At 33.7% G+C, this 23,994-nt stretch overlaps 3 protein-coding genes across 3 annotated transcripts; 2 read left to right on the top strand and 1 right to left on the bottom strand.

Annotated features, from left to right (window-relative positions):
• Nucleotides 1–4,378: 4,378 nt before the first annotated feature.
• LOC21402152 (aspartic proteinase NANA, chloroplast) lies at nt 4,379–7,030 on the bottom strand. The gene is made up of 3 exons (XM_024163052.1): nt 6,501–7,030; nt 6,185–6,373; nt 4,379–5,504 (listed from the first exon to the last, which is right to left on the bottom strand). Exons 1-3 carry the CDS (start codon nt 7,028–7,030, stop codon nt 4,667–4,669), a joined length of 1,557 nt encoding a protein of 518 aa, XP_024018820.1. The 3' UTR covers nt 4,379–4,666.
• A 9,191-nt stretch (nt 7,031–16,221) lies between these two features.
• LOC21402151 (serine/threonine-protein kinase AGC1-7) lies at nt 16,222–17,922 on the top strand. The gene is made up of 3 exons (XM_010094143.2): nt 16,222–16,242; nt 16,320–16,975; nt 17,058–17,922. Exons 1-3 carry the CDS (start codon nt 16,222–16,224, stop codon nt 17,920–17,922), a joined length of 1,542 nt encoding a protein of 513 aa, XP_010092445.2.
• Nucleotides 17,923–19,532: 1,610 nt separating this feature from the next.
• LOC21402150 (isocitrate dehydrogenase [NADP]) lies at nt 19,533–23,911 on the top strand. The gene is made up of 16 exons (XM_024163040.1): nt 19,533–19,561; nt 19,783–19,859; nt 20,477–20,520; nt 20,671–20,780; nt 21,270–21,307; nt 21,404–21,481; nt 21,579–21,632; nt 21,718–21,819; nt 21,962–22,053; nt 22,144–22,247; nt 22,401–22,469; nt 22,554–22,669; nt 22,920–22,954; nt 23,041–23,183; nt 23,278–23,400; nt 23,503–23,911. Exons 2-16 carry the CDS (start codon nt 19,799–19,801, stop codon nt 23,594–23,596), a joined length of 1,263 nt encoding a protein of 420 aa, XP_024018808.1. The 5' UTR covers nt 19,533–19,561; nt 19,783–19,798; the 3' UTR covers nt 23,597–23,911.
• The last annotated feature ends 83 nt before the right edge of the window (nt 23,912–23,994 follow it).

Below are 23,994 nucleotides of genomic sequence, written 5' to 3'. Positions count from 1 at the left end.
AACAATGATTAAACTTAAAATTTTCTCAATTTTTATTTTTATTTTTTATTATAACCTATAGTCTGTCTCCTTAATTGTTGCCCGTTCACCATGCGCCATGCGCCGCGCCTAGCATTTAACCGATTCTTGCATCAACATTAATAATCACCTGTTAGCATGAGATGAGCCATTTTTTTAGCGCCATTGGTTAGTTTCGATACGTCCCTTTCCAATTATCCAATCCAATAGATTCTTGTATACAACGTCATAAATTTATTTTTTTTTTCCTATTGAAAACATAATTGAATTTTCTTATTATTACTATTATTTATTTTCATTCCCAATATTACTCTTAGGATTATTACACATGCACTTATACGAAACATAACTCTAATATATTACTTGAGGTAATAATAATTTTTTGAAAAGTACTTGAGGTAATAATAATATTACTCAAATAAGCTGGACAAAAATTGGCTGCAAGTGTTTATTTACCATTGAGATACCAACAAGAAAGTTGTTAAATTTTGTCAGTCAGACTTTTTTCTATTTTACTGTCTCCAAGTAGGTTTGAGATACCAATCGGTGATATCACTTTCACAAGTGGGTTTTGTTCACTATTCCCGCTTTATAATATCACACAATATACTATATAAATACACAAATTATATCAGAATATAATACTATTTTCTGTTTTTTTTAATTAATTTTGTTTTTTTTGTCAGGGCATGACAATCATTCATCAATCATTGAATGCTGAATTATTTGTATGCATATATTCCCACCATATATCACGCGTGCACGTTAGGGTTTACTAATTCAATTATATTATATTAATGCATTACTTAATTAATTTCAACTTCCTCATCTTTGGATACTCTCATTATCAGCTAAGGGAGGTTACCTTTTTAATTATTTAATTCCTATAAACAAAGTATACGAAAATGAAAATTGTATATGCAAAATTTCAAGTTTAACTATTCTTTTTTTAACTTTATTATTTATATCATTAAAATGTTAATATCACTATAAAAAATAACCTACATGTTACGAAAGATACTCTGCAGGTTATGAAAAGTAATTTGTGGATTATGAAAAATAACGGGTGCGTTTGGAACTCGTTCTAAAATGATTTTATTTTTTATATGAAAATAAAAATGAAAATGTTTTCATTTTCATTTTGGAATCATTTCTAAAAATGCGTTTGATAGTTTTATTCCAAGATTGTTTTCAGTTTAAAAAAAAACTGAAATTGTGTTTGGTGGTTTAATTTTTAAAAACATATAATAATATTTAAAATAATAATATATTAAATAAATAATATTATTAAATATATTCGGGGGAGCGGGGGCAGTATGACAAGAGTGGGGGTGGGGTGCAGTCGGAGAAGAGTTAGGGGGGTGAGGGGGCAGGGGTCACGAGCTTCGTCAGCGACGTCTCTTCGCAACGGAGGCAGAGGCCGGAGAGAAATATTGAAAGAAAGACAAATGTAAACCCAAAGTGATAATCACCAAAAAAAGATCTGAAACGAAAATGAAAAATAGAAATGAAAAGAGAAAAACGATCTTGTATCGTTTTCAAAAACTTGTGCAAAGAAGAGAAATGGAAAAGACCATTTTCTGTCTTGTTTTTAAGTAATGAATGCACCAAACGTGTTTTTCAAACTAATTTCATTTTCAACACCTCGAAAAATGGGAAAAACGTTTTTAAAAATGATATCAAACGCGCCCAACATTTCAGTTTAGAAAAAATAACCTATAAATTATTAGTAGTATAAGAGAAATTTTAAAACAATGACATAAATAAAATAGTTATCACTTTGATGGTTTTTTTTTTCTGAAAAGTTTCCTTATACTAATTATACTTAGAAACGAGGAACTGTTCGAGAATGTCTCAAAACAAAAATGTTGGAAATTTTTGTGGAAATTAACAAGAAGGAAAACGACATCTTTTTTGGTTGTAATGAAATTATTAATGATGCCAAATTTGACATGACATCATTAAATGAAATCAAGGGCTATGTTGATGAATGCAAGACTTGCAAGGAATATCACCGATAATATTGATATGTATAGAATTATGTCATTAATATTGTGATAGATAGATGAGTAATTTTTTGCATCTAGTTCCTGATAATCTTGTTACGGCAACTCAAAAAAAAAAAAAAATTTGAAATCCCTTTTGTTGCATAGTCAAACGCACATAATAGTGTGCATAAAAAGTCATCATCTAATACTTTTCAATAAGAAAATTTATATAATTGTTTTTTTTTTCGAAAGGAAAAATATTTATTAATTAATAGGAAAATTAATATGATTCTAGAAAAAGGAAAAATTAGAAAGAAAAAAAAAATAGTAATGTGATCTGATTCTGAAAATCTCGTGTAAAGGAGTCATCACTTGGAAAACTGAAAGCCCTTTTGTCGGTTTGCTAGAGAATGCCAAACAGGTAGGCTTAGGGACCTCATACGCGTCATTGTGTTGGCAGGACTACTTTGTTTTTTTTTTTTCTTAAAAAAAAAAAGTATATATACGAAAACTAGGTCAAGGCTTATGATTTTGGCAACCCTTTAAAATTAATGGCCGAATTAAAAAAAAAAAAGCAAATGGTCGAAGGGTTTTTTCTTTTTTAAATAATTTAAATCACTAAGTAGTGTTAGTCAATCAATATAAATCACCAAATCAATTAATAATATCATTAAGTTAGTCAGTAATAAATCAATTTATTAAATAATGATTTAATTAGCATAGTTTATAGGCCATTTCTCTATTCTTTTATAGCTTCATCCATGTGCTAAAAAATAACTCAAACAAACAGTAATTTTGCAGTTTGCGTGTATCCCTTAATTTATTGTGGCAAGGATATATAATACACAATTCATTCAACTATCAGAATTTTATCAAATTTTATTAAATTATTATTTTTGCATTTAAAGTGATTTTAATATCATATGATGGCTCATATTTGTTTGTTGTCTGTAGAATAAGTATTTTGTTCACATCATTATAATTTTTCTTTAAAAAAAAAAAACACCTTTTGCTTAATAATGCACAAATCCTCAAAATTTTATGTCGTACTGCAAAATTATCTGTACATGGGATAAGTATATGTGCGTATTCAGCCAAAAAAAAAAAAAAAAATGTATGCGTTTTCTTGGAAGAGTTTATCCACTCTTTTTTTTGTTATTTTTGTTATCTTTTAATTCATTTTGAGTTGGAGACGTGTAAGTTAGCGATTGCATTCTGTGTCTACAATTACGCATCATCGGCTCCACAGCAGCAGCACCATCTAATAATCTCTCTCTTCTCGAGTCATCTCGTTTTCTAACAATTCAGCCAATGAATATTTTGACTTATATGGGACACGCGTTAGTTTTCTTATCAGAAAGCCTAGATAATCGCACCTACTGTTTTTGAAACTATAAAAAAGAGGTTTTTTTAATAATCTTTCAAAAAATAAATTATTAATAATATTTTATTATTTAATTATTGAATTTATATTAAAATTTATCTATTATATATTTTTTTAATATGATTTAATTTAAATTAAATTTAACGTTTAAAAATTGAGACTACCATTAACACGAACTATCAAAGAATTAAAAAATATTCTATTTTATACCCAATATATATTTCTTATTTCTTTATAGGATTATCAAGTTTTTGAAACTTATAAAAATAAACTTTTAATCATTTTGTTAAATGGGTCCGTCTTGACTCTGTATCCATTATTAGTACCCACAAATATTATAAAATTATCCTTTTCCTTAGAGTTGCCTCCTGTGAATAATAATTATATGTAGGAGCTATTCATATTCAATAAAGTTGTGTCATGTGCGTTCCGATCTAGACCTCCAAACCCCTTCACACTCGTCTCTCTGTGTGTGTAGTTGAAGATATTTATGTCCCCAATTGAAAGTAAAAGTGATTTGTTCTCGCTAGGTATAATATATAGCAGCCTACATAAGGTTGTTAAGAATTGACTTTTTATTTGTTTATTTATTTTTAGATAAAGAATAGTTAACTAGAATCAGAAAAGCATATTTAGGGTCCGTTTAGTTTGTTAATTTGAGTTTTTAATTCGAGTTGAGATGTGACTTTATATGAGAATTTTTTACTGTAGTAAAAAAGTTAAATGTGACTATTTCTGAGAATTTTTTACTGTAACAAAACTCGAATCAGTGAAATGAACGAAAATTTACTTTTTAGTAGAAAAAATAATAATTTACACCGTGACATCCTAATAATCAATTAAGCCAGTTGGCTTTTTAGTAAATAAAGCAACATAAAGAGACATCCACTCTGATTTGGGTGCTGAACGGGGGGGCGGCCAAGAAAATTGACACATTCATTCAAGTTCTCAATCTTAATTTCTTGTTATGTTTTTCAAGAATTGGGCTTTAGTTTTCAATTATGTCTTTGGGATTACAGTTGGGTTGTAGAAAGCGAAAGCATGTGAACCACAATGTGGGGCTAAATATAATCTTACTTACACAACACGTTACAAGAGTTACAATGAATTTCCCTCGGATACACAACTAAGGACATATATGTATCGGAGAATATAGCAATTCAATAAATTACGTTAAAAAATAGATGGAGAATTTTTTTTTTATAATATGATTTTAATGTGAATTGACGTTCATAATCACACGGTACCAATAAGGGCACACGGGTACAGAAGGGGGCTAGGTGCAGGTGGAAGGAGCAAAACCTAACCTAGTATTCTCCAAATCAAATTCCCACAAATGGTTTTGCTGCATAATATTGCCAATGATGGAAGTACCGGGCCAACTGGCTGAAACAAATCCAAGACACTTCTTCTCCGGTGCAATATCAAGAATGTAGCTCTTCACCGGTGGCTCGAAAATAGCCCCATTTGAGAAATGGATCCTTAGTGGTGGCATTTTAGACTCGTCATATCCTGTTGAGTTGAAGCAGAATTCAAACGGTCCTCCGCCAGGGGGTAATAACGTCCCGAACCTTGACGTAAACTTGTTCAATTCACTCGTCACCGGACCATAAACCGGATCGGTGAGGAACGTTAGGCTAGTTCCCGATTCAAGGATTGCTCCCCCTCCAAGACTTGCGTTCCAAGCAACCGATGGTATTCTCAATAGCACGCCTCCTATGGAGATGCCAGAAAGGTTGACACCGTAGAATGGGCCGTAATCGCCACCGAGAACGAGATCTGTGTGCTGCAAACTGCTCGAGCATGATGCCTTATCGGCTTTGTCATGGCCGAAAATGATGTAGTTGGAGAGATTTTTGGGGCTCAAGTGATCAACTAGGCAGTAAGAGAACTTGCCACCAAAATATTGAGCCGCTTTTCTTGTGAATGTGTGGTTGCCAAAGCCAAGCCCCAACACTCCGTCAGCTCCTTTGAAGCCACTCTCTTCGGCGCCCTGAACCGACTCGGTGCAGCCAACAAGGACATCTCTAAGTTTCCTCTTCTTACCATTTGCGAGCCTTACTGATATTGTCTCATTTGCAAAGAAGCCGATTGCAGATGATCCTTCCAAGTACCTAAAAAAATAAAAACAGAGCAGCGACATTAAATGAAAATAAATCATATATATATATATATATATATTTACTTTTTGCAAGGATAAAACACACTGTCCCAAAAGAGAGTGAATACCAAAGTCCCTTTCCCCCTTGTTTTGATACCCAAAAAAATAAAAAATAAAAAAATAAAAATTGTGGCTCATGTGATGCAATACCTACTAAAAATAAGTGGCATTTAAATCTTGTGTTGGATGTAGGTAGAGTGCAGATTATAATACTAACAGATATATATATATATATATATATATCCTCTACTTCATCGCCAATCCATTCACCCCCTGCCTGCCAATACTATTCTTCATAATGATTTCTACCCATAAATCTCCCAACTAACACTTTTAGATCTCAAAACCCCCCAAAAGATTTTTAATTTTTTAACCCCAAACAAAAACTGCTTGAGTACAATTCTGTTAAAGATATATAAGAAACACAAAATAAGTAAGACTGAAGTTCTTGTCTTATACTAGTACTACTACAGTACTACTTTCAAAGATTCAAAGACCAAAAACCCAGAATGTAGAATTTCAATGCAAACCAAAATACAGAACCATCAGCAAGCAATATTAGATAAAACAAATTAAAGAAATGGGTAATTACACACACTCACACTCACACACACACAAACAAATATGATATACCTGTAATCATAGGCACAAGGAGTGAGTGGTGTTGGGCATTTAGAGAGAGAAAAGAGATTGGCAAGCTCAACCTTACACATCTCGGACAAGCATGGAATTGTCTTGAAAGAAGATGACCGATCCGCATGAAACACTCTTCTGTTGTTTAACCTTCCTTTATGTGTTCCACATCTACGTCCACACCTGTACCTACAAATATTTATATATTATTATTCATCCAATTCTTAGACCATATATATATATATACATTCATCCAAGAAATTTTTTAAAAAGTAACATAATAGTCATTTTACAGAAATATCGAATTTATCCTTACCTGCAATGCATCCACGTCAAGTCGCTTCCGGTGTCGGCGACCAGCATGAATCTCTGCCCTGGAGTCCCAACTGTCACGTGAACAAAGTACTCGCCGACTCCGTAGTCAGCGCCGGCGTTCATCGGCATTGCAATGGAGGACGCGGAAGACGACGCCGTTTCGATCCCCATGCGTCTGTGGGACACCATTCTGTGTCGCAAGACGTCGCGGCGGTGAAACTCTATCAATTTTTCCATGGTGGTCTCCGGAATTTGCCATTTTTCCGAGAGTTTCGGAGAGTTTCGGTGCAGCAACTCCAGCCTCGTTGCTCCAACATCAATGATTAGGCCATAATTAATGGCGAAGAAGAAGAAGAATAAGGAGAAGTTGATCATTTTCCTCTCTCTGTCTCTTTTATTAAGAAAGAAGAATAAGAATATTGGATTAATGGAGGAGAAAGAGAGAGAAAGAGAGAGACAGAGGTTATAATGAAGAGGATGGTAAATGAGGAAGATGGATTTGTTTGGCGGTTTGTTGTGGGGCAATGCCATTGTTAGCATTTTGGCTATATATATATATATGCCTGAGGAGGACACAGCTGAAAACAGAAAAAACCAAATGTCTAAAAACGTAAGATAAGAAGTTAAGTGGAAGATTCTTTCGAGCAGATTATTTGATTTAGGACTTGTATATATAGAAATATTGGATCACAAATTTGCTAACTTTATACATAGATTAGAATAAATGGTCAAATTAAGAACCCTAATTAATTTTCATAACAAAAAAATATTATTATTTAAGGATCTCTCTCCCTTTATACACTTCCCCTCTTGATTGGGGAAAGTTAACATTTTGTATACATAGTTAATTTATTAATAATTTTAACTTATTTTTATCCATTTTTTAATTAGAAAAAATCCTGATTTCAAGATGATTATGCTAGATAAGAAATTTTTTTTTTACCCGATTGTGATATTAATTAGAAGGAATATTTACATTTTTACACAATGTGTTTTAGGTTTATTTAAAAACTATACTTTCAATTTTTGATCTCATCAAATGTATACATTTAAAGTAAATTTAATATCTAAATTTTTACATTTTTACAGTCACCTTCAACATAAAATATATAAAGTACCCTTAAATAAAAATGAAAAAAAAAAACTTTAAACTTACAGTTTTAACCTTAAAAATATTCAAAATACCATTGAGATGGGATTTCTTTTTGTGTTTTTAATTTTTATTTTTTGTAATTTTAGAAAGTTTTAGTTTTATTTTCTTTCTTTTTCTTAAAGATAATTTTGTCATTTTAACGGTCAAAATCAATTATTAACTGAGCTAAGAAATAACGTTTCAATAGAAGAAAAAAGAAAAAAAAGATCAAAGATAATTGTATTGTGGTTACAAGCTTACCAGTCTTCAAAATTGGGATTGAAAGATGAGATCTTTTTCGGTATGCCAATATACAGATAGTTCAGGTTTTTTGTCTGTTGGATCTACATAAAATCACGTAAAAGTCAAAAAGTACACATATCTAACAGTTAGAAAAATTTGACGTATCGCTACGCTAGACGTACTAAAAAATCTCCTTTAAAAGATTGAATTCCCTTATCGCCAATTTCACGGGGAAAAAAGACAACTAATTTTTATTTTTTTAGAGAGTTTTTCTGGTAGTCCTTAAAAAAATAAACTACTAGTAGTTCTTGATTTTTTTGATAATCTTTTATTTTTTTAATCATCAAATTTCTATTAAAATATATCTATTTTACATATTTTTTAATCTAATGTTATTTTAATCAAATCTAACAGTAAAAAATTAAAACTATCGCTATTAGAGAAACTCCCATTATTCTTACTAATAATTGGTTAGAAAATTTAGTACATGTAAATAAAGAAGAGAGAGTGGGGCTAGTGCTAGACCCTGCATTCATGGTCCGGGTCACAGGGAAAAGAGTCAACATTTGACATTGCCCAACGTGGCCAGCTGGCTGAAAATGGTTCTCAGAAATTACTCTTTTCTTTTTTTAATTTTAATTCCCCTTCATCTTTTGCCTGTGTTTATTCAATAAATCAATACTTAGCAATACATGTGCTTCCAGAATCTCAGCTATAATTAGATTTGAGAATTTGTGTAATACAAACGTGGATTTCTTCTAGAAATAAATAAGAAAGTATATAAAAATGTCTAGATTATTTACACTGCCGACCTCACTTGTCTCACTTTAATTGACTGATATTTACATTATGCTTATTATTTAACCATTTTAAAATCCTGATAATTTATTTTTGTGCTACATTTTATTTGAAAATAAACATTAACTACATAATTTTTAAGACATTGGGGTAACTAGAGTGAAAACAAAAAAAAGTCAGGTGTCAAAATGAGTAGAAATTTTCAGGGACTTTAGTTAAAATAACCCAAACTAATAAGGTTCTAAAGTAAATGATTTAGGGCTGGCAATCTAAGTAGCGACACAACGACACGATTTAAAACCCGTCCGAAGTTAGTGAGTTTGAGTTTACTATAAATGAGTTTGGATCATAATCGGGTTGACACAATTAGCAAGATTAATAAATAGGTTAGGTTGGGGTTGACTTTCTAACACGAAGTGACACGAATTGACACGATTAACTATATGTCTCATCTGTAATCTAATGATATGTGATATAACATGAAAGTTTATATGACATTAAATACATATAATGTGAATTTTAATATTATTAGGTAAAACTCATTTATTTTTCTTAAAGAAAAAGATAAATTGACCAATAAATAAGTTAAATATGTCTTGACCGTGTTAAATAAGTCATTATTATATTAGTTATTTATTCAATATATTAATTTAAACGGGTTATACAGGTTGACACGATTAACATGATTAATAAATAGGTTGTGTTTGGGTTGACATTTTTAACACGTTTAATAAACAAGTCGTGTTTAGGTTGATATTTTCTGTACGATTAATAAACGGGTTGACACGAACACGACCCACTAACATGAATTGCCACCCTTAGTAAATGTATTAGTAGGTACGTATTCGAGTGAAGTAATTTATGAATACAAAAATTATCTAAGAAAAGAAGTTACAAGTACTAAGCCCCTGTTTAGTATCTTGATTTGAAACCATTGCACGTAGTTTTAGCCTAAAATCCAGTTGAACCTATGTTTGGTAAATTTTAGGGACTTTTTACGGTAGGTCGGCCGATTGAGTCTTTGTTTTTTACTGTTAAATGTGATCAAAATCACATCAGATTTAGAAAGTATGCAGAACAGACAGATTCTAATACAGATTTAATAATTAAAAAGTACAAGACTATTAGCGGTCTATATTTCCAAAGACTACTAGAGAAACTCCCAATTTGTTATTGGGCTATTTTGAAACTTTGACAAGAAGAGAATAGTACATGGTTTACTATGATTTTTGAGAACTTATTATTTATATCATTCTAGATAATTAGGTACTATTGTCTTCTTTAATTTTTTTTATTGATTGATGATAATTATTTATTTTTAAGCAGCGTAGCATAAATAATATTTTTTACTATGTTAAGTAGTATTTCTGCTGTTTCCTTGATAAGAAACTTTGAAACCGGAAACTCCCCTATTTCATAATGAACCCGCGTAGTCCAAACTGTAAATATAGACTCATCAGAAACACGACAACAATTTTTATACAGCTTGTAAGGTTATGTAGAAAATTTTGATTTGAACCACTAAAAGCTTGAGATATCTTCTTTAACAAAAAATAAAAATAAAAATAAAATAAAAGATCAGATTAAATCATACATAAAAGTATCTCAAAAACCAAATCTTTACGAATTATTACATATGGCACATACTTAAAACATTTTAGCAACATATACCATGCAAAATTTTATACTTAAAAATCCTCTCTAAAACACATTAATCATCATCCTAATAAGAGTTTATCTTACATGAATCCACCAGAATATCAAGTTAAAATCATCAATTTAGAAGTAAATATTTGAACAAAATCCCAAGAAACTCCTAAGTGTCAACTTTCAACATGCATGATGATCCAAACATTACAAAAAAAAAAAAATTCCAGACTTTCAAGTAGGATTTCTCTAATTTAATATTTAAAATCTTAGTTTATAACATAAGGACTAAGTTAACTTAAAGAAGAACTCGTTTGGAAGTGAATAGGAGCGTTCCATGCCTCATTTCATAGGGAACCTCAAAGTTGCTCTATTTCATTATATTCCATCCATACCCCAATTCCATTCATTTAATAGCCCTTTGGTGTCATTGAGATAAGAGATGTCGTTTCTAGTCTATCTCTTTCTATTTCTTTATATGGAAAGTTAAAAAATCATCATATAATAATCCAGAAATTGAAATAGAAAAGAAAAAGGGGAGGTTTGTGATGATTTTTCAATCTTTTATACTAAGTAATCTAGTATCCTTATGCATGAAGATAATAAATTCGGTGTTTACCAAAAAATAGGTCTCCGCAAAGTCGTAAGACCATGTATGGGAACTGACGCTTGCCCAATGCTGGAAGGTCAAGGAAGTATAAATGATATAGGACTCAATGGAGCCATTTTATAAATAACCTCTCATGGATTTATTGGCGCGGCGCTTTTTTTCTTGGCAGGAACGAGTTATGATAGAATACGCCTTGTTTATCTCGATGAAAATGGCTTGTTGAGTTTGGCACGATGCCTTTTTAGCATGAAAAATCTAAGAAGTCTGCTTCAGAATTCTGGGTGAGAAATGAAGTGAGAAGAGAGGGAAAAAAATGGTCTGGTCGGAGCTTAGGAGTTTTTTTTTTTTTTTTTTTTTTTTTTTTTTTTAATTAGAGATCTATAGTTCAAAACTCCCCCCCCCCAAAAAAAAAAAAAAACCAAAAAAAAAAAAAAAAAAACAATGTAATATGGTGAAAAGCCTTTTCATGACATGTAGAAGTTGCCACGCTAATAAATTATAATTAGTGTAGCTAGCATATACTGGAAAAACGTTTTGGTGACGTGCAGAGCTAATTATACGAGTAAGTAAAAAAAATTTATGTTTTGGTCTGATACGAACTGCGGTTTCTTGAAGCTGTAGTTAAAATATAGATTTTAAATTCAAACATAAAACAATAGTCATCGATATATATATATATATACATATATATATATATATATATTTGGAAAGGTCAATTCTCTAATTCTCCGAGTAAAAAAAAAAAAAAAGTAAGGTAAATACATGTATAGATATATATGCTGCCACCAGCTGTTTCCAAATGTCCAAATTATATTAATTCACTGATTGCAAGTTGAAGCAAATTAAGACGGTGGTTATAATAAATATTACCAAGAACCCTCCACATATATTCTTGATGGGGGGACGTACTAATATATATAAAAAAGCTATTTATTTATCAATATAATTACCCTCTCTCATTTAAAGTCGGCCTAGCCCGACTCGAAATTACCATTTGGACAGGAGCCGGGTCGAGTAGCCCAAACTTACATCTCTAATAGATGTATAGACGATGATGTATTCTGGACCAATGAGCTAGATTACAAATTAATGGATGTTTTAGCTTAATCAAACTAAAGTTTTCATAATTGTGGTTAAACTTAGAGCACTCTGGCATAAGCCCATCGAAACTTGAGAAAATTTTATGCGCCTGCTATACGTTCCTTATCACAGAATATAATAAGCCGCCAATAATTTATGGTGGAAGCTTAATTTGGATCTTTTAATTTAAGAAAATGCTATGATTCACTTGTTCTTGTAAAAAAACAAGTACCACACTATAATTTCGATTTAATTAAATAGAGAGAGAATTTTATTTATTAAAAAAACGGAAATTAATTTTCATAAGAGAGTCGGGTAAAGTTATTCATAGTAGTGAGTTAAAAAAATTAATGCAAAATCTATATTAAGGAAGATTGTATGACTAACCTCTCTCATTATTGACGAAATAAGTGGGATAGCATTAAAAGTAGTGGTATTTCAATTCCTTCATGATCAATATATGTATGGCCTTTTAATTTTCTTCTTGTTTTTTTGGGGCTTTTCTATCTATTGCATGCACAGCATTAATTAGATGATAAGGTTCGTATAGAAAGGAAAGTCCTAATTAAAATTGTCGTTCATTTGCATGACTTCAGTACTTGGGTCATTATTTGTGAGTCTCGATTGATTGGGGCAAGATATAAAAATAAGTAACATAAATTGGAGGGAAATAAATTATGTAATAAAGTGTGTATTGGTACGTACAGAGCAACAAGTATTCAGAGAGTTGTAATAGTTCATGATGAAGCAAAATGAGAAAAGCTGGGAATGTTTATCTTTTGCAATATCATATATCTTTTGGTAATTTTAATTTTCTTGAGTCCCTCATATTATTACGATGTACGCATCTGCCCAGATGGAGCAAAACCGATCAATATATATATATATATATCCCTTAATTATAAGCCAATATTTTTCATGACTTTAGTCTTCTTTTTTCCGTTGTTTCTGCTTGGCTTGTTCTCTTTATTATAATTAGTTTTACTGGATAGTAGACAAAGAAAGTGATATCGCCGATCTATTCATATACACACTACGAATTTACGCTCGGTTGGTTGAATTTCTTCACGTAGTCAGTCGGATCGATGATGAACTTACGGTTGGTTGAATTTCTTTACGTAATCAGTCGGATCGTTAGTTTGTAAGTTAGTTTCTTAAGGAGTAGGATTAAATATAAGTCCGGCGGCCATGCGTGTGGTCTAAATCTTGCTGAATAGCAACGCACATAAATCTTCCTCCTTCGTGGCACCGATTGCAAGCCTCATCCGCACAAATTTGTGTCGTCGTTTTTGGAGGTACGACTGCCGATTCTTCATCAAAATTAATGTTTACATGATCATGATGCTGTAATAGAATACTACTTGACATTATCAATATAATCACCATCATCATTATTCTCATCATCCTCAAAAGAAGGAATACGAATGGCTCTGTTAAATTATAAATTATTTTTTGAAAGGGAAATTGTAATATTTAAATAAAAACTGAGAAACATACAACTCGATATAATACTAATAACCCATCAGAGGCACATATGCACCCCTAAGGTATGCAAACGGGAGAAAATCTCAGCACATTAATAACGACCATACTTAAGTCTCTAATTAAAAAAACCCCTCCTATCAAGATAGACATCCGAGCTCCGGAAGGATCTCGAACCCCATGAAGAGAGGACATCAACAACACAATATAGTAAACAATTCTAGCCAAACCAAGAAGTCCACACAATCAGGAAGCATACAAATGGTGTTAAGCTAATCACCGAAAACTAACACCAAACAACAAAACAAAAAAGGGTCAGATAGGGAAACCACCACTCTTATTACAAACATAGAAACTTTGACACAAAAATTAGAGAAAACTAAAGAGATCAAACCAACAACAACGAGCCTCTCAAGATTGAAAATCTGAGAAGAACGGTTGAAACGATGCCGGAAAAGCCTCCCAAAACGGCATCAAAAGCACTTGAAACTCGGCCTTGCCTGGGGCACACGTGGCTCCGCCAATTGGCGATGATTGACACACGCACCGGAACACTTTTCTCGTCTCCCTCCCGCAATCTAATTCCCGGAGTTTCAACGAGATCCCACAGTAAACGCATCCTAGATTTACAGTAAAAGATTAGCAGCCCCTTTCCCTTAAACAGTTCCATTCCGATGGCTTCTCACACTTTTATCGGCACGAACCCATCTTCAATGACCACTGCGAGATGTAGAGGCCAGCAGCCCGGCGAAAAGCGAAACGATCGAGCCTATAACCTAAACTCTTAAGAAACTCTCAAACTCTCTCCCTAACTTTCTCCCTCCAACTTTCTCTGTTATATTTTTTTTATTAAATTATAAATTAGAACACAGAATCAAGTAATTTACATAATACTATCAAATCCCCTTAAATTCAAGAAATTTCCTAATATATATATATATATACATATTTTTTAAAGAGGAAGACTTGATCGATGCTGATGTAAAGAAAACAGCTTCTGGATATCCTTGAAACAGTCGACCATTTTCGGCATTCAAATCATCAGAGTTTCTTGAGCCTTGCAAGAATGGTAGCCATGTGAACCACATATGATAACTCCCCGTCTTTTTACTCGGAAACGCGCCTCATCTCTCTTACCTGCATGCCTCATACAGAAACATCAATAACCATTTCTTACAAATCTATCCTCGAATACATCACAACCATCAATTTGTGGGTTGATTTCGTAATTAAGTTGGTTTTGTTACAGAAGTCAGTTGGCTTCTCTCTTTCTCTATCCCGATCGAATATTGGAATCAATGAGAGTCATTGAAAATGTACATCACATTGGCTGGATTATTACAGCATTCTGTGAAATAAAATGGGATTCCCAGCTTCTACAATGCTTATTCACTAAGCATGCATTAGACAGACAGAATGTTTAGGGGAAGAAGAAAAAAAAAAACAGAAAGATGAATTCGGTTATATGTTGAGATTAACTGAGTCATTAGTCAAGAGCAAGCTGACGTGGAAGACAGCTTAGTGAGAGAGAAAAATTTATAGGCAATTGGAAGAGAGGTAAATTGGAATCAGATAGACCACCGTTTCTCGGAGGATTAAACGCCTAACCATTCGTCTTCATTCAATATTCCTATGACCATTTCCCCTCTCTCTCTCTCTCTCTTAATTTCATTATTTACATAATGATAAGAAAGGAAAAAAGAAAAAAAAAAAAACATGTATTTTCCTAACTGTAGTTTTACTATAATTCTCCTGCGTCTCTTTTTGTTCCATAATTTTCTCTCAATCCTCATACTCGATCATGAATTAATTTAATAGCTCCTGAAGATGGCCAATTGTACGGTGATGAGTACTTTTCAACTTCCACTTGTTCTCATTCTCATTATCATAACCCAGATTTTCCATTTTCCTTTTAATTATTAACAACCCACGTTTCATTTTTCCTTTCTTTAGCTTTCTCTCTCTTGCCCTTTTTCCCTGAAGAAGAAGAAGAAGGGAAAAAAGAAAAAAAGAAAAAAGAGAAAAGACAACAACAACAGATTAACAATATGGTGTAATTTCTCCAACAATTAGACAAAAGATTGATCACACTCTAAAAGTAAAAGGGCCGCTTGTCCCTTTCCAATTCCTGGTTTGTTCATTATTCTCTTCAGTTTGCATTGAAAAGATGAACACAAAACATCATGGATATAATAATAATAATAATAATAATAATAATAATAATAATAAGGAGATCGAGAAAAACAAATTCTTTAATAGATTCTCTTGATTGATGTTTTTGACCTTTTGATGTTGTCTTGTCTCCCATTTCATCACTACGTGCACAACACAAACAGATTTTCATTATTATATTTTCCATACTCATATGTTTAATGAATGAGGATGTTGTCATATTCATAGAAATATGAAAAGGTTCCTATTTATTGCCGCGATCAATCAAAATTACAGGTTTAATTGAGCTCTTGATTCCTTGTACTAGGAAATTGTTGTAAAATACATGTTTCTATTTTTCTAATGATTTTACATTAAATATGCTATGTTTGATCAGAAACGGATATTCTGTCTTCATGTTGATGCTGTTTCTGTGCATGATCGAAGATTACTAGCTTTATTGGTGTCATAGTTTGAGAAGGATTTTCCATAAGCGAATGCGAATCTCATAATTAAGCTGATCAGGAACTGTTGTTGTCGTTGGTGAGGGGTCATTCATTCATGTCTTCAAAGCCTGTCATGGGGCGTGTCTCCTCTGAGGTAAAATCTTTTCTTGCTATCTATGATGCCTTCTTCTACATGCCTTTTCGGGTATTCAAATGATATTTTTATCGCAGATAAGCTGCATTTCTTCTGATGATACCCCATTTGGAGCCCCTAAGAAAGTGCATCCTGTTGACAAAAAAACGGAGCGAATAGCGAAACCAAATGCCTATTCAACAAACTCAAAATCAAAGGCATGTTATGCTGTTAACCACCAGGCATGTGAGCATAAAGAAATGGAGAAGATGCAAACCAATTCAACAGGAGGAGTTACAAATGCAAGGACAAATGACACAAGGGGTCGCAGCGACAGCTTAGAGAACTCAACTACTCCTTTCAAGCCTCACACCGGTGGCGGCGATGTGAGGTGGGATGCCATTAACGCGGTCTCCAAACCCTCCTCGCTTAACCTTAGCCATTTCCGCCTTCTCAAACGCCTTGGCTACGGAGATATTGGGAGCGTGTATCTCGTCGAGCTCAGAGGGACTAAAGCCTATTTTGCCATGAAGGTGATGGACAAGGCATCTCTTGCTAGTAGAAACAAGCTCCTCCGCGCGCACACAGAGAGGGAGATTCTCGGCCTTCTTGACCACCCCTTCCTTCCCACTCTCTACACGTTTTTTGACACCGATAAGTTCTATTGCCTGGTTATGGAGTTCTGTAGCGGAGGTAATCTTCATTCTCTTCGGCAGAAGCAACCTAACAAGTTTTTTACTGAGGAAGCTGCGCGGTTAGTCCCTTTTTCATCTTCAGGTTTTTCTTTTTGCAAGAATTTCAATTCGGAATTCAAAGTGTTATTCTTGCTCGTGCAGATTTTTTGCGTCAGAGGTGTTGTTAGCTCTTGAGTATCTGCACATGCTAGGAATTGTATACAGGGATCTGAAACCGGAAAATGTTCTAGTAAGAGAAGAGGGTCATATCATGCTTTCGGATTTTGATTTATCGCTTCGTTGCTCCGTCAGTCCTACACTTGTCAAGTCATCTTCCGTCCATGGTGGATCCGGGGGCCTTTTAGATGAGGAGTCTGCCGTCCATGGTTGTATGCAGCCATCAAATTTTTTGCCGCGCATTTTGCCGAGCAAGAAGAACCGTAAATCGAAATCGGACTTTGGGGTCTTTGTGAATGGGTCCCTCCCTGAGTTGATGGCGGAGCCGACAAACGTGCGGTCGATGTCATTCGTTGGGACGCACGAGTATCTGGCCCCAGAGATCATCCGGGGAGAGGGTCATGGTAGTGCGGTGGATTGGTGGACCTTCGGCATTTTCTTATACGAGCTTTTACATGGAACGACACCCTTCAAGGGCTCGGGGAACCGGGCTACACTCTTTAACGTTGTTGGCCAGCCATTGAGGTTTCCCGAAACACCGCAAGTGAGTTTTGCGTCTCGTGATCTTATTCGCGGCCTTCTTGTGAAGGAACCGCACAAACGAATTGCATACAAGAGGGGCGCTACAGAAATAAAACAGCATCCATTTTTCCAAGGAGTGAACTGGGCACTCGTCAGAAGTGCCATGCCTCCCCACATACCCGAGCCTGTTGACTTCTCGCAGTATGCTACCAAGGCAGCGCCAACCGCGGTTGCAGATAACAACAAGGCCGCACAAGTGATCCATGCTGCTAAAACTCATATTACTGCTTCTGATGATTCGTCTTACATTGATTTCGAGTACTTCTAGGACCCAGAAAAAAGTTTATTTCATGAATACGACTTTGGTGGAAACTTAACTGTACAAAGAGCAAAAGTTGAAACCAAGTGAACTAATACAAAATTTGGATGTCACTGATATATATATATATATATATATATGTATGTATGTATGTTAGAGGTAATGGGCAGCAAGTATACCATTGGGAATGGCAAGCACATCCCAGGTTGTCTTTTGTTTTATTCTTTCATTCTTTTGTTTTTTTTTTTCAAATTTCATTTCTCTTTGTATACATTTGTAAGTCTGTGATTTACCAATGATCAAGGCATTTTTGTTGATGACTTTGTCGACATGGTGAAATACAGTTTACTTGTATCTTATTTACGATGGCTATCTCAATATCATTTCAAGAGTCAAGGGCAAGACTCTGCGTTTCATATCCATTCCAATCAAATATCATATGAGAAATGCTAGCAGTGAGTGAATGCAGAAAGTGTAGTCCATGTATCAAACAGTTAACACAAAAAATGACAAAAAAAACTGATAAAAAAATAACGTTAGCATTTCTCATATTATATTTCTGATATGAGGTAATATTAAACAGGAGAAGAAAAAATCATATTATATTTTCGGTTCTCACCACAAAAAATGAAAGGAAAAATTAATCTTGAAATTTAATTGACTTTTTTTTTTTCTTGGAAAAATAAGCCCTCCAAAGTCCAAATGTCTCTCAAGTGATCTCTAGTTTAATAGGATTTAATGGGCTATACATCTTATTTCCCTAACAAATAGATTAACCAAAACCTAAAATGGCTTGTTAAATCGGGTAAGTTGGTGCGCTCTATTAGCACCCACTTATTGACCAGTTTTAGCGCGTGCTGGTTTCTATTGGTTGGCTGGTTCCATAGAAAATCTCCATATGGAGATCCATTCTGGTCAATTGGACATAGACCACCAGTTGACCGACCCATGTCAAATCAATGCGGTTTTGAAACAGAAAATATCATCAAGTGGAGGTACGAATTGTTACAACCTCATTAAAAATGTCATGTATAAATTATCTTATGTCAAATTAACTACAAACATTAATTTAACTAATTTATCTAAATTAATTTAACCAATAAATCATTCATAAATCAATTACCCATCTGACCACTCAATTTTAAACCTCTTACAAAAATAACATAAGTTACTAACATGTAAAAAAAAAAAAAGTTGTATTATTTGAGAAAATAGACACCGAACTCATGATTTTGACGAAATGCACTTTCAACTCCAAATTATTTATAATTAAGGTCTAACAAATGTTATTAAAGCCAATTAAAATCACATGTTGAAATGAAGTGGTCGTTTGATTTACGAATTCAAAATTATAATTTAATATTATTTTTAATTTACGTATATTTTTTATAAAAAAAAATTTATAATAATTTATAAATTATTATTAAAATCATGATTCGAATCCTCAAATTAAACATCCCATCAATTGTTCTCTGATTGATGAAAAGAAATCTCTTCACTGGCCCAACCAGGGAGTTGCTTTTTTTTTCCCATTTTCTTTTTCTCTTCTTCTTTTGGGTTGCGACTCAGAAAAGTAAAAGGAAAAGCAATCATTTTTCTTTGGTCTGTAGATTCTTCTTCTTCGTCTGTTTCCTTCTTTCCTACGACTGTAAGTTTCTGTTCTATTTTCCTTTTCCTTTTCTGGGTTCATTTGGAAAAGTACTCATGCGCTGTACAAAATTAAAGCGTTTTATTGGATTTTGGGCAATGGAAATGGAAAAGTTAATCGCTCATACTCATAAGCTTTGGGTTCATTCAGACGACATGATTTGTTTGGGTTGTTTTTTGGTTCTCTTTTTCAATATTGTTTCGGTTTCTTATTGAATTTAGGTGGGAGCGAGATAATATGAATATGGAGGAGGCATTCCATAAGATTAAAGTGGAAAATCCCATCGTCGAAATGGATGGTACCAAATCCCCCATCCCTTTTTTTTTTTAAAATTTTTTTTAAGGAAAACATTACAGAAACCATGATATTTCTTTCTTCAAGACTACTTATGGCAAAGCAAATACTTGAGAGTAAATATCGAATTTGTTTTTATGTAATTGTATAAGTCTACAAGGAAGTATTGCTTCCTCCGTTTCTTTTTGAGTATCTTCAAGATTGTTAATGTGATTGTCTGTCTGTCTACTCTCAAGTCACAGAAAAAAATAAAATAAAAAATAAAAATAAAAATTTGAGTTAATGAGAACAGGCTTACAGCGGGTCCACAGATTGTGAGGATATAGGGCTTTCGTTGATTCGAGTTTTTAATTTGAGTTGAGATGTGATTTTATGTGAGTTTTTTACTGTAACAAAAAAGTTAGATGTGACTGTTTCTTAAAGTTTTTTACTGTAATGAAACTCGAATTATAAACTCAAATCGGTGAAATGAACGGGGTATATACATTCACTTGAAACTAAACTTTCAGAGAGACCCAAAACAATACTTGACTTCTCTTTAACGTTTGAACACCAGAACTGAGTTCTCAACATCTTTTCCTTCCTGTCTGAACATTTGTCCGTCCTTATTTAATGACACAGGGGATGAAATGACTCGAGTTTTTTGGAAGACAATTAAAGATGAGGTAATTCCCAATTACTTGTGACATGACATCCTTAATATCAAGTTCCTAATATAATAATAATAATAATAATAATAATATCAACCACCTTTGACGGTCGGCACCTTTTATATCATGTCGAAGTGATTGTACGCCTTGTTTGATGTTTCACAGCTTATTTTTCCTTTCCTGGAGTTGGATATCAAGTACTTTGACCTTGGCCTTCCGAACCGTGATGCCACCTCTGATAGAGTCACAATTGAAAGTGCTGAAGCTACTCTTAAGTATGTTGTGTAGATTGAATAGCCTTCTAGTTTCCTTTCTCAGTATGCAATATCCTTGAAAAGGAAAATATACGGCTTTTGTTTTTATTCGAAACCTATTGCTTGCTTTCTCATGCTATTTGTTTTGTTAAGATGAGATCTTTGTTGCGTAGCATTCTAGCAACTTAAGAATTTTGCATAAATAAAAGTGAAGCTTATTCCTTGTTTGTTGAACCTATTTGTTCATACTGTTTACATAGCATTTTCATGCCCAAAAAGGAAGGTGATTTTCAAAGCGGATGATTTTGATATATACATACATATATGTATATATTTCTCAATCTACGTAACATGATGCTCATCTATGTCTGTGATGGAATTGTTAAGCTCATGTCTTTTAATCGTGTTATGTGAAAAGAAAGTGATTTCTTTTCATTTTCCTAAAACAATTTTAACGCCTGCTTTTGCCCTCTGAGTACAACATGATTTTGTACTATTCTTTTGCTGTAGGTACAATGTAGCAATAAAGTGTGCAACCGTAACTCCAGGTGTGCATGCCTAACCTAAGTGGAGACACATACATGTTTTTTACTTTGTTCAATAGATTCTAAATGGTACTTGAATGACATTGTGGTGTTTGATAGACGAAGCACGTGTCAAGGAGTTTAACTTGAAGCAAATGTGGAGGAGTCCAAATGGGACAATTCGGAACATTTTAAATGGTCGTTCAATTTCCCTGATGCTTATTTGTCATATGGTACCATTATGCATGTTAAACTGAATGCAAGTAGCATATGCATTTTCTATGCACAACAACAGGTACTGTTTTCCGAGAACCAATTATCTGCAGAAACATTCCTCGCCTTGTGTCTGGTATGTGACTCTTCTTCTCATTTAAAGATGTATTTTCATCTTAGAGCAAAGACCAATTCTCTCTCTCTCTCCCTCTCTCTTGCAGGGTGGACAAAACCTATATGTATTGGAAGGCATGCTTTCGGTGATCAGTACCGAGCAACTGATACAATTATTAAAGGACCTGGAAGACTCAAATTGGTTTATGGTAATCTCTTGAAAAGGCTCCATGAAACTCAATAGTGTTTCACTTTTTATTGAGAACGTGCAGAGTTGTTTCAAAGAAAATAAAATGTTGCTCTCATGTCTTCTGCCATTTATTCATTAGCAAGTGTAATCACAAATTGCAGAACCCGTTGGATTTGAGAAGAAGACGGAGATTGAAGTTTTCCACTTTACTGGCGAAGGAGGTGTAGCTTTATCCATGTATAACACCGATGAGGTTCAATGTCAACTCTCTCCCTTTCCTTTTCAAGTTTATTGAAGAATTACATTTTTATTTATTTTTTATGTGTTTTAAAATGAAAAACAGTCAATCCATGCTTTCGCTGAGGCTTCAATGAACACAGCTTACCAGAAAAAGTGGCCACTTTATTTGAGTACTAAGAATACTATTCTTAAGAAATATGATGGAAGGTACTGCCCTTTTCTTGATCTTTTGTATACAATATTTTCATTAGTACTAAATTACACGGTAGGCCAGCAAGATACTGAGGGGTTCTATGATGCAATAGTAGAACTTACGCTGTCCTTCTCTCACCCTTATTTTTTTTTTCAACTTTTGTGAAGATTCATGGACATTTTCCAGGAAGTATATGAATCCAAATGGAGATCCAAGTTTGAAGCTGCGGGAATTTGGTGATACACGAACCCTTGCAAGCATGCTGGTACTGTTTACGCAGTTGGAGTAATTCTAACTAATAATATTGCCAAATGACGTAGGTATGAACACCGTCTCATTGATGATATGGTTGCTTATGCCCTTAAAAGTGAAGGCGGTTACGTGTGGGCGTGCAAAAATTATGATGGTGATGTGCAGAGTGACTTTTTAGCCCAAGGTTTGTATCATCAATTTTGGTAGAAGTCTGGTCGTTATGGTCTATATCTATTAAAGTTCATATCCAAGAGTTTTGGAACTGAATTGGAAAAGGTGTTTGCTCTGGAGACTTGATATATCTTTTCTCATTATGGTCGTTATCTTTTCTCATTCCCCCCATTATGTGGGTCCGACGAAATTATTGTTAAACATGCTTGGGTGTTTAACTACTAGGTTCCATTTCATCACAAGTAATTTCCTTGTCTGTGCAGGTTTTGGATCTTTGGGGCTAATGACGTCAGTGCTGGTAAAATACGTGATGATTTTCGCTGCTTCATCTGGGTTCCATTCCTTTTCACTCTTAAGTACGTGAGAAATTGCTTTGGGTTCCAGGTATGCCCAGATGGAAAGACAATCGAAGCTGAAGCGGCCCATGGCACAGTTACCCGCCATTACCGGGTTCACCAAAAAGGAGGGGAAACAAGCACGAATAGCATAGCGTCAATCTTCGCTTGGACACGAGGTCTTGCTCACAGGTATCAGATTGATGTGTGTCACAGAGTTAACACTAGTGCTTGTACCACATCATCATCATCTTGATGAAATCTATTTCCATTCGAATATGATCAGGGCAAAGTTGGATGGTAATGCGAGGCTGTTGGATTTTACTCAGAAACTTGAAGCTGCTTGTGTTGGAACAGTTGAATCCGGGAGGATGACCAAGGATCTAGCACTTCTTATTCATGGACCTAAGTAAGTACTGTTGAAGTAATTTGCTTTGGCAATTATGAACGTCGTTTTGATTAACAACAAAACATGGAAATTTGTTTTGTTTTGTTTTTGGGTTTGGTCTAGGATCACTAGGTCTCAATATCTTAACACGGAAGAATTCATTGATGCGGTAGCAGAGGAGCTCAGAGTTCGATTGTCTTGCAAAGCAAAGTTGTGAACCAAAAAGAAAAAAGGCCACTGACTTGGCATATTTGGTCAGGATCTTAATGTGGCATTTTTCTTTTGTCACTAAATGGTCATTTAAAAAAATATTAATAATAATAAAATAAACCTGCTCCATAGCTGACTGGGTAGTTTCAGGGGAAGATTTGTACCTTGCTCTTTTTTTTAAGAGGAAAAAAAAATGGTGTTCTAGTTGAGTTATTATTATTTGTGGTGGGAATCACTATTATGTTTTTGAGCCAACTACAAAACGCTATTGAATTTGAATTTATTGGTATTTTATGTTGCTCTATTATGGTAGACTTGTTTTATAGGCATTTTATGTTTCTCTATTTTAGTGTAGACTTGTTTTATAGGTATTTTATGTCTGATGTCAAATACAACTTAACAAAA

This window comes from Morus notabilis, unplaced genomic scaffold, assembly GCF_000414095.1.
Source record: "Morus notabilis unplaced genomic scaffold, ASM41409v2 Scaffold666, whole genome shotgun sequence".
NCBI lineage: Eukaryota > Viridiplantae > Streptophyta > Magnoliopsida > Rosales > Moraceae > Morus > Morus notabilis.
This window is presented reverse-complemented; position numbering and strand designations above follow the sequence as displayed.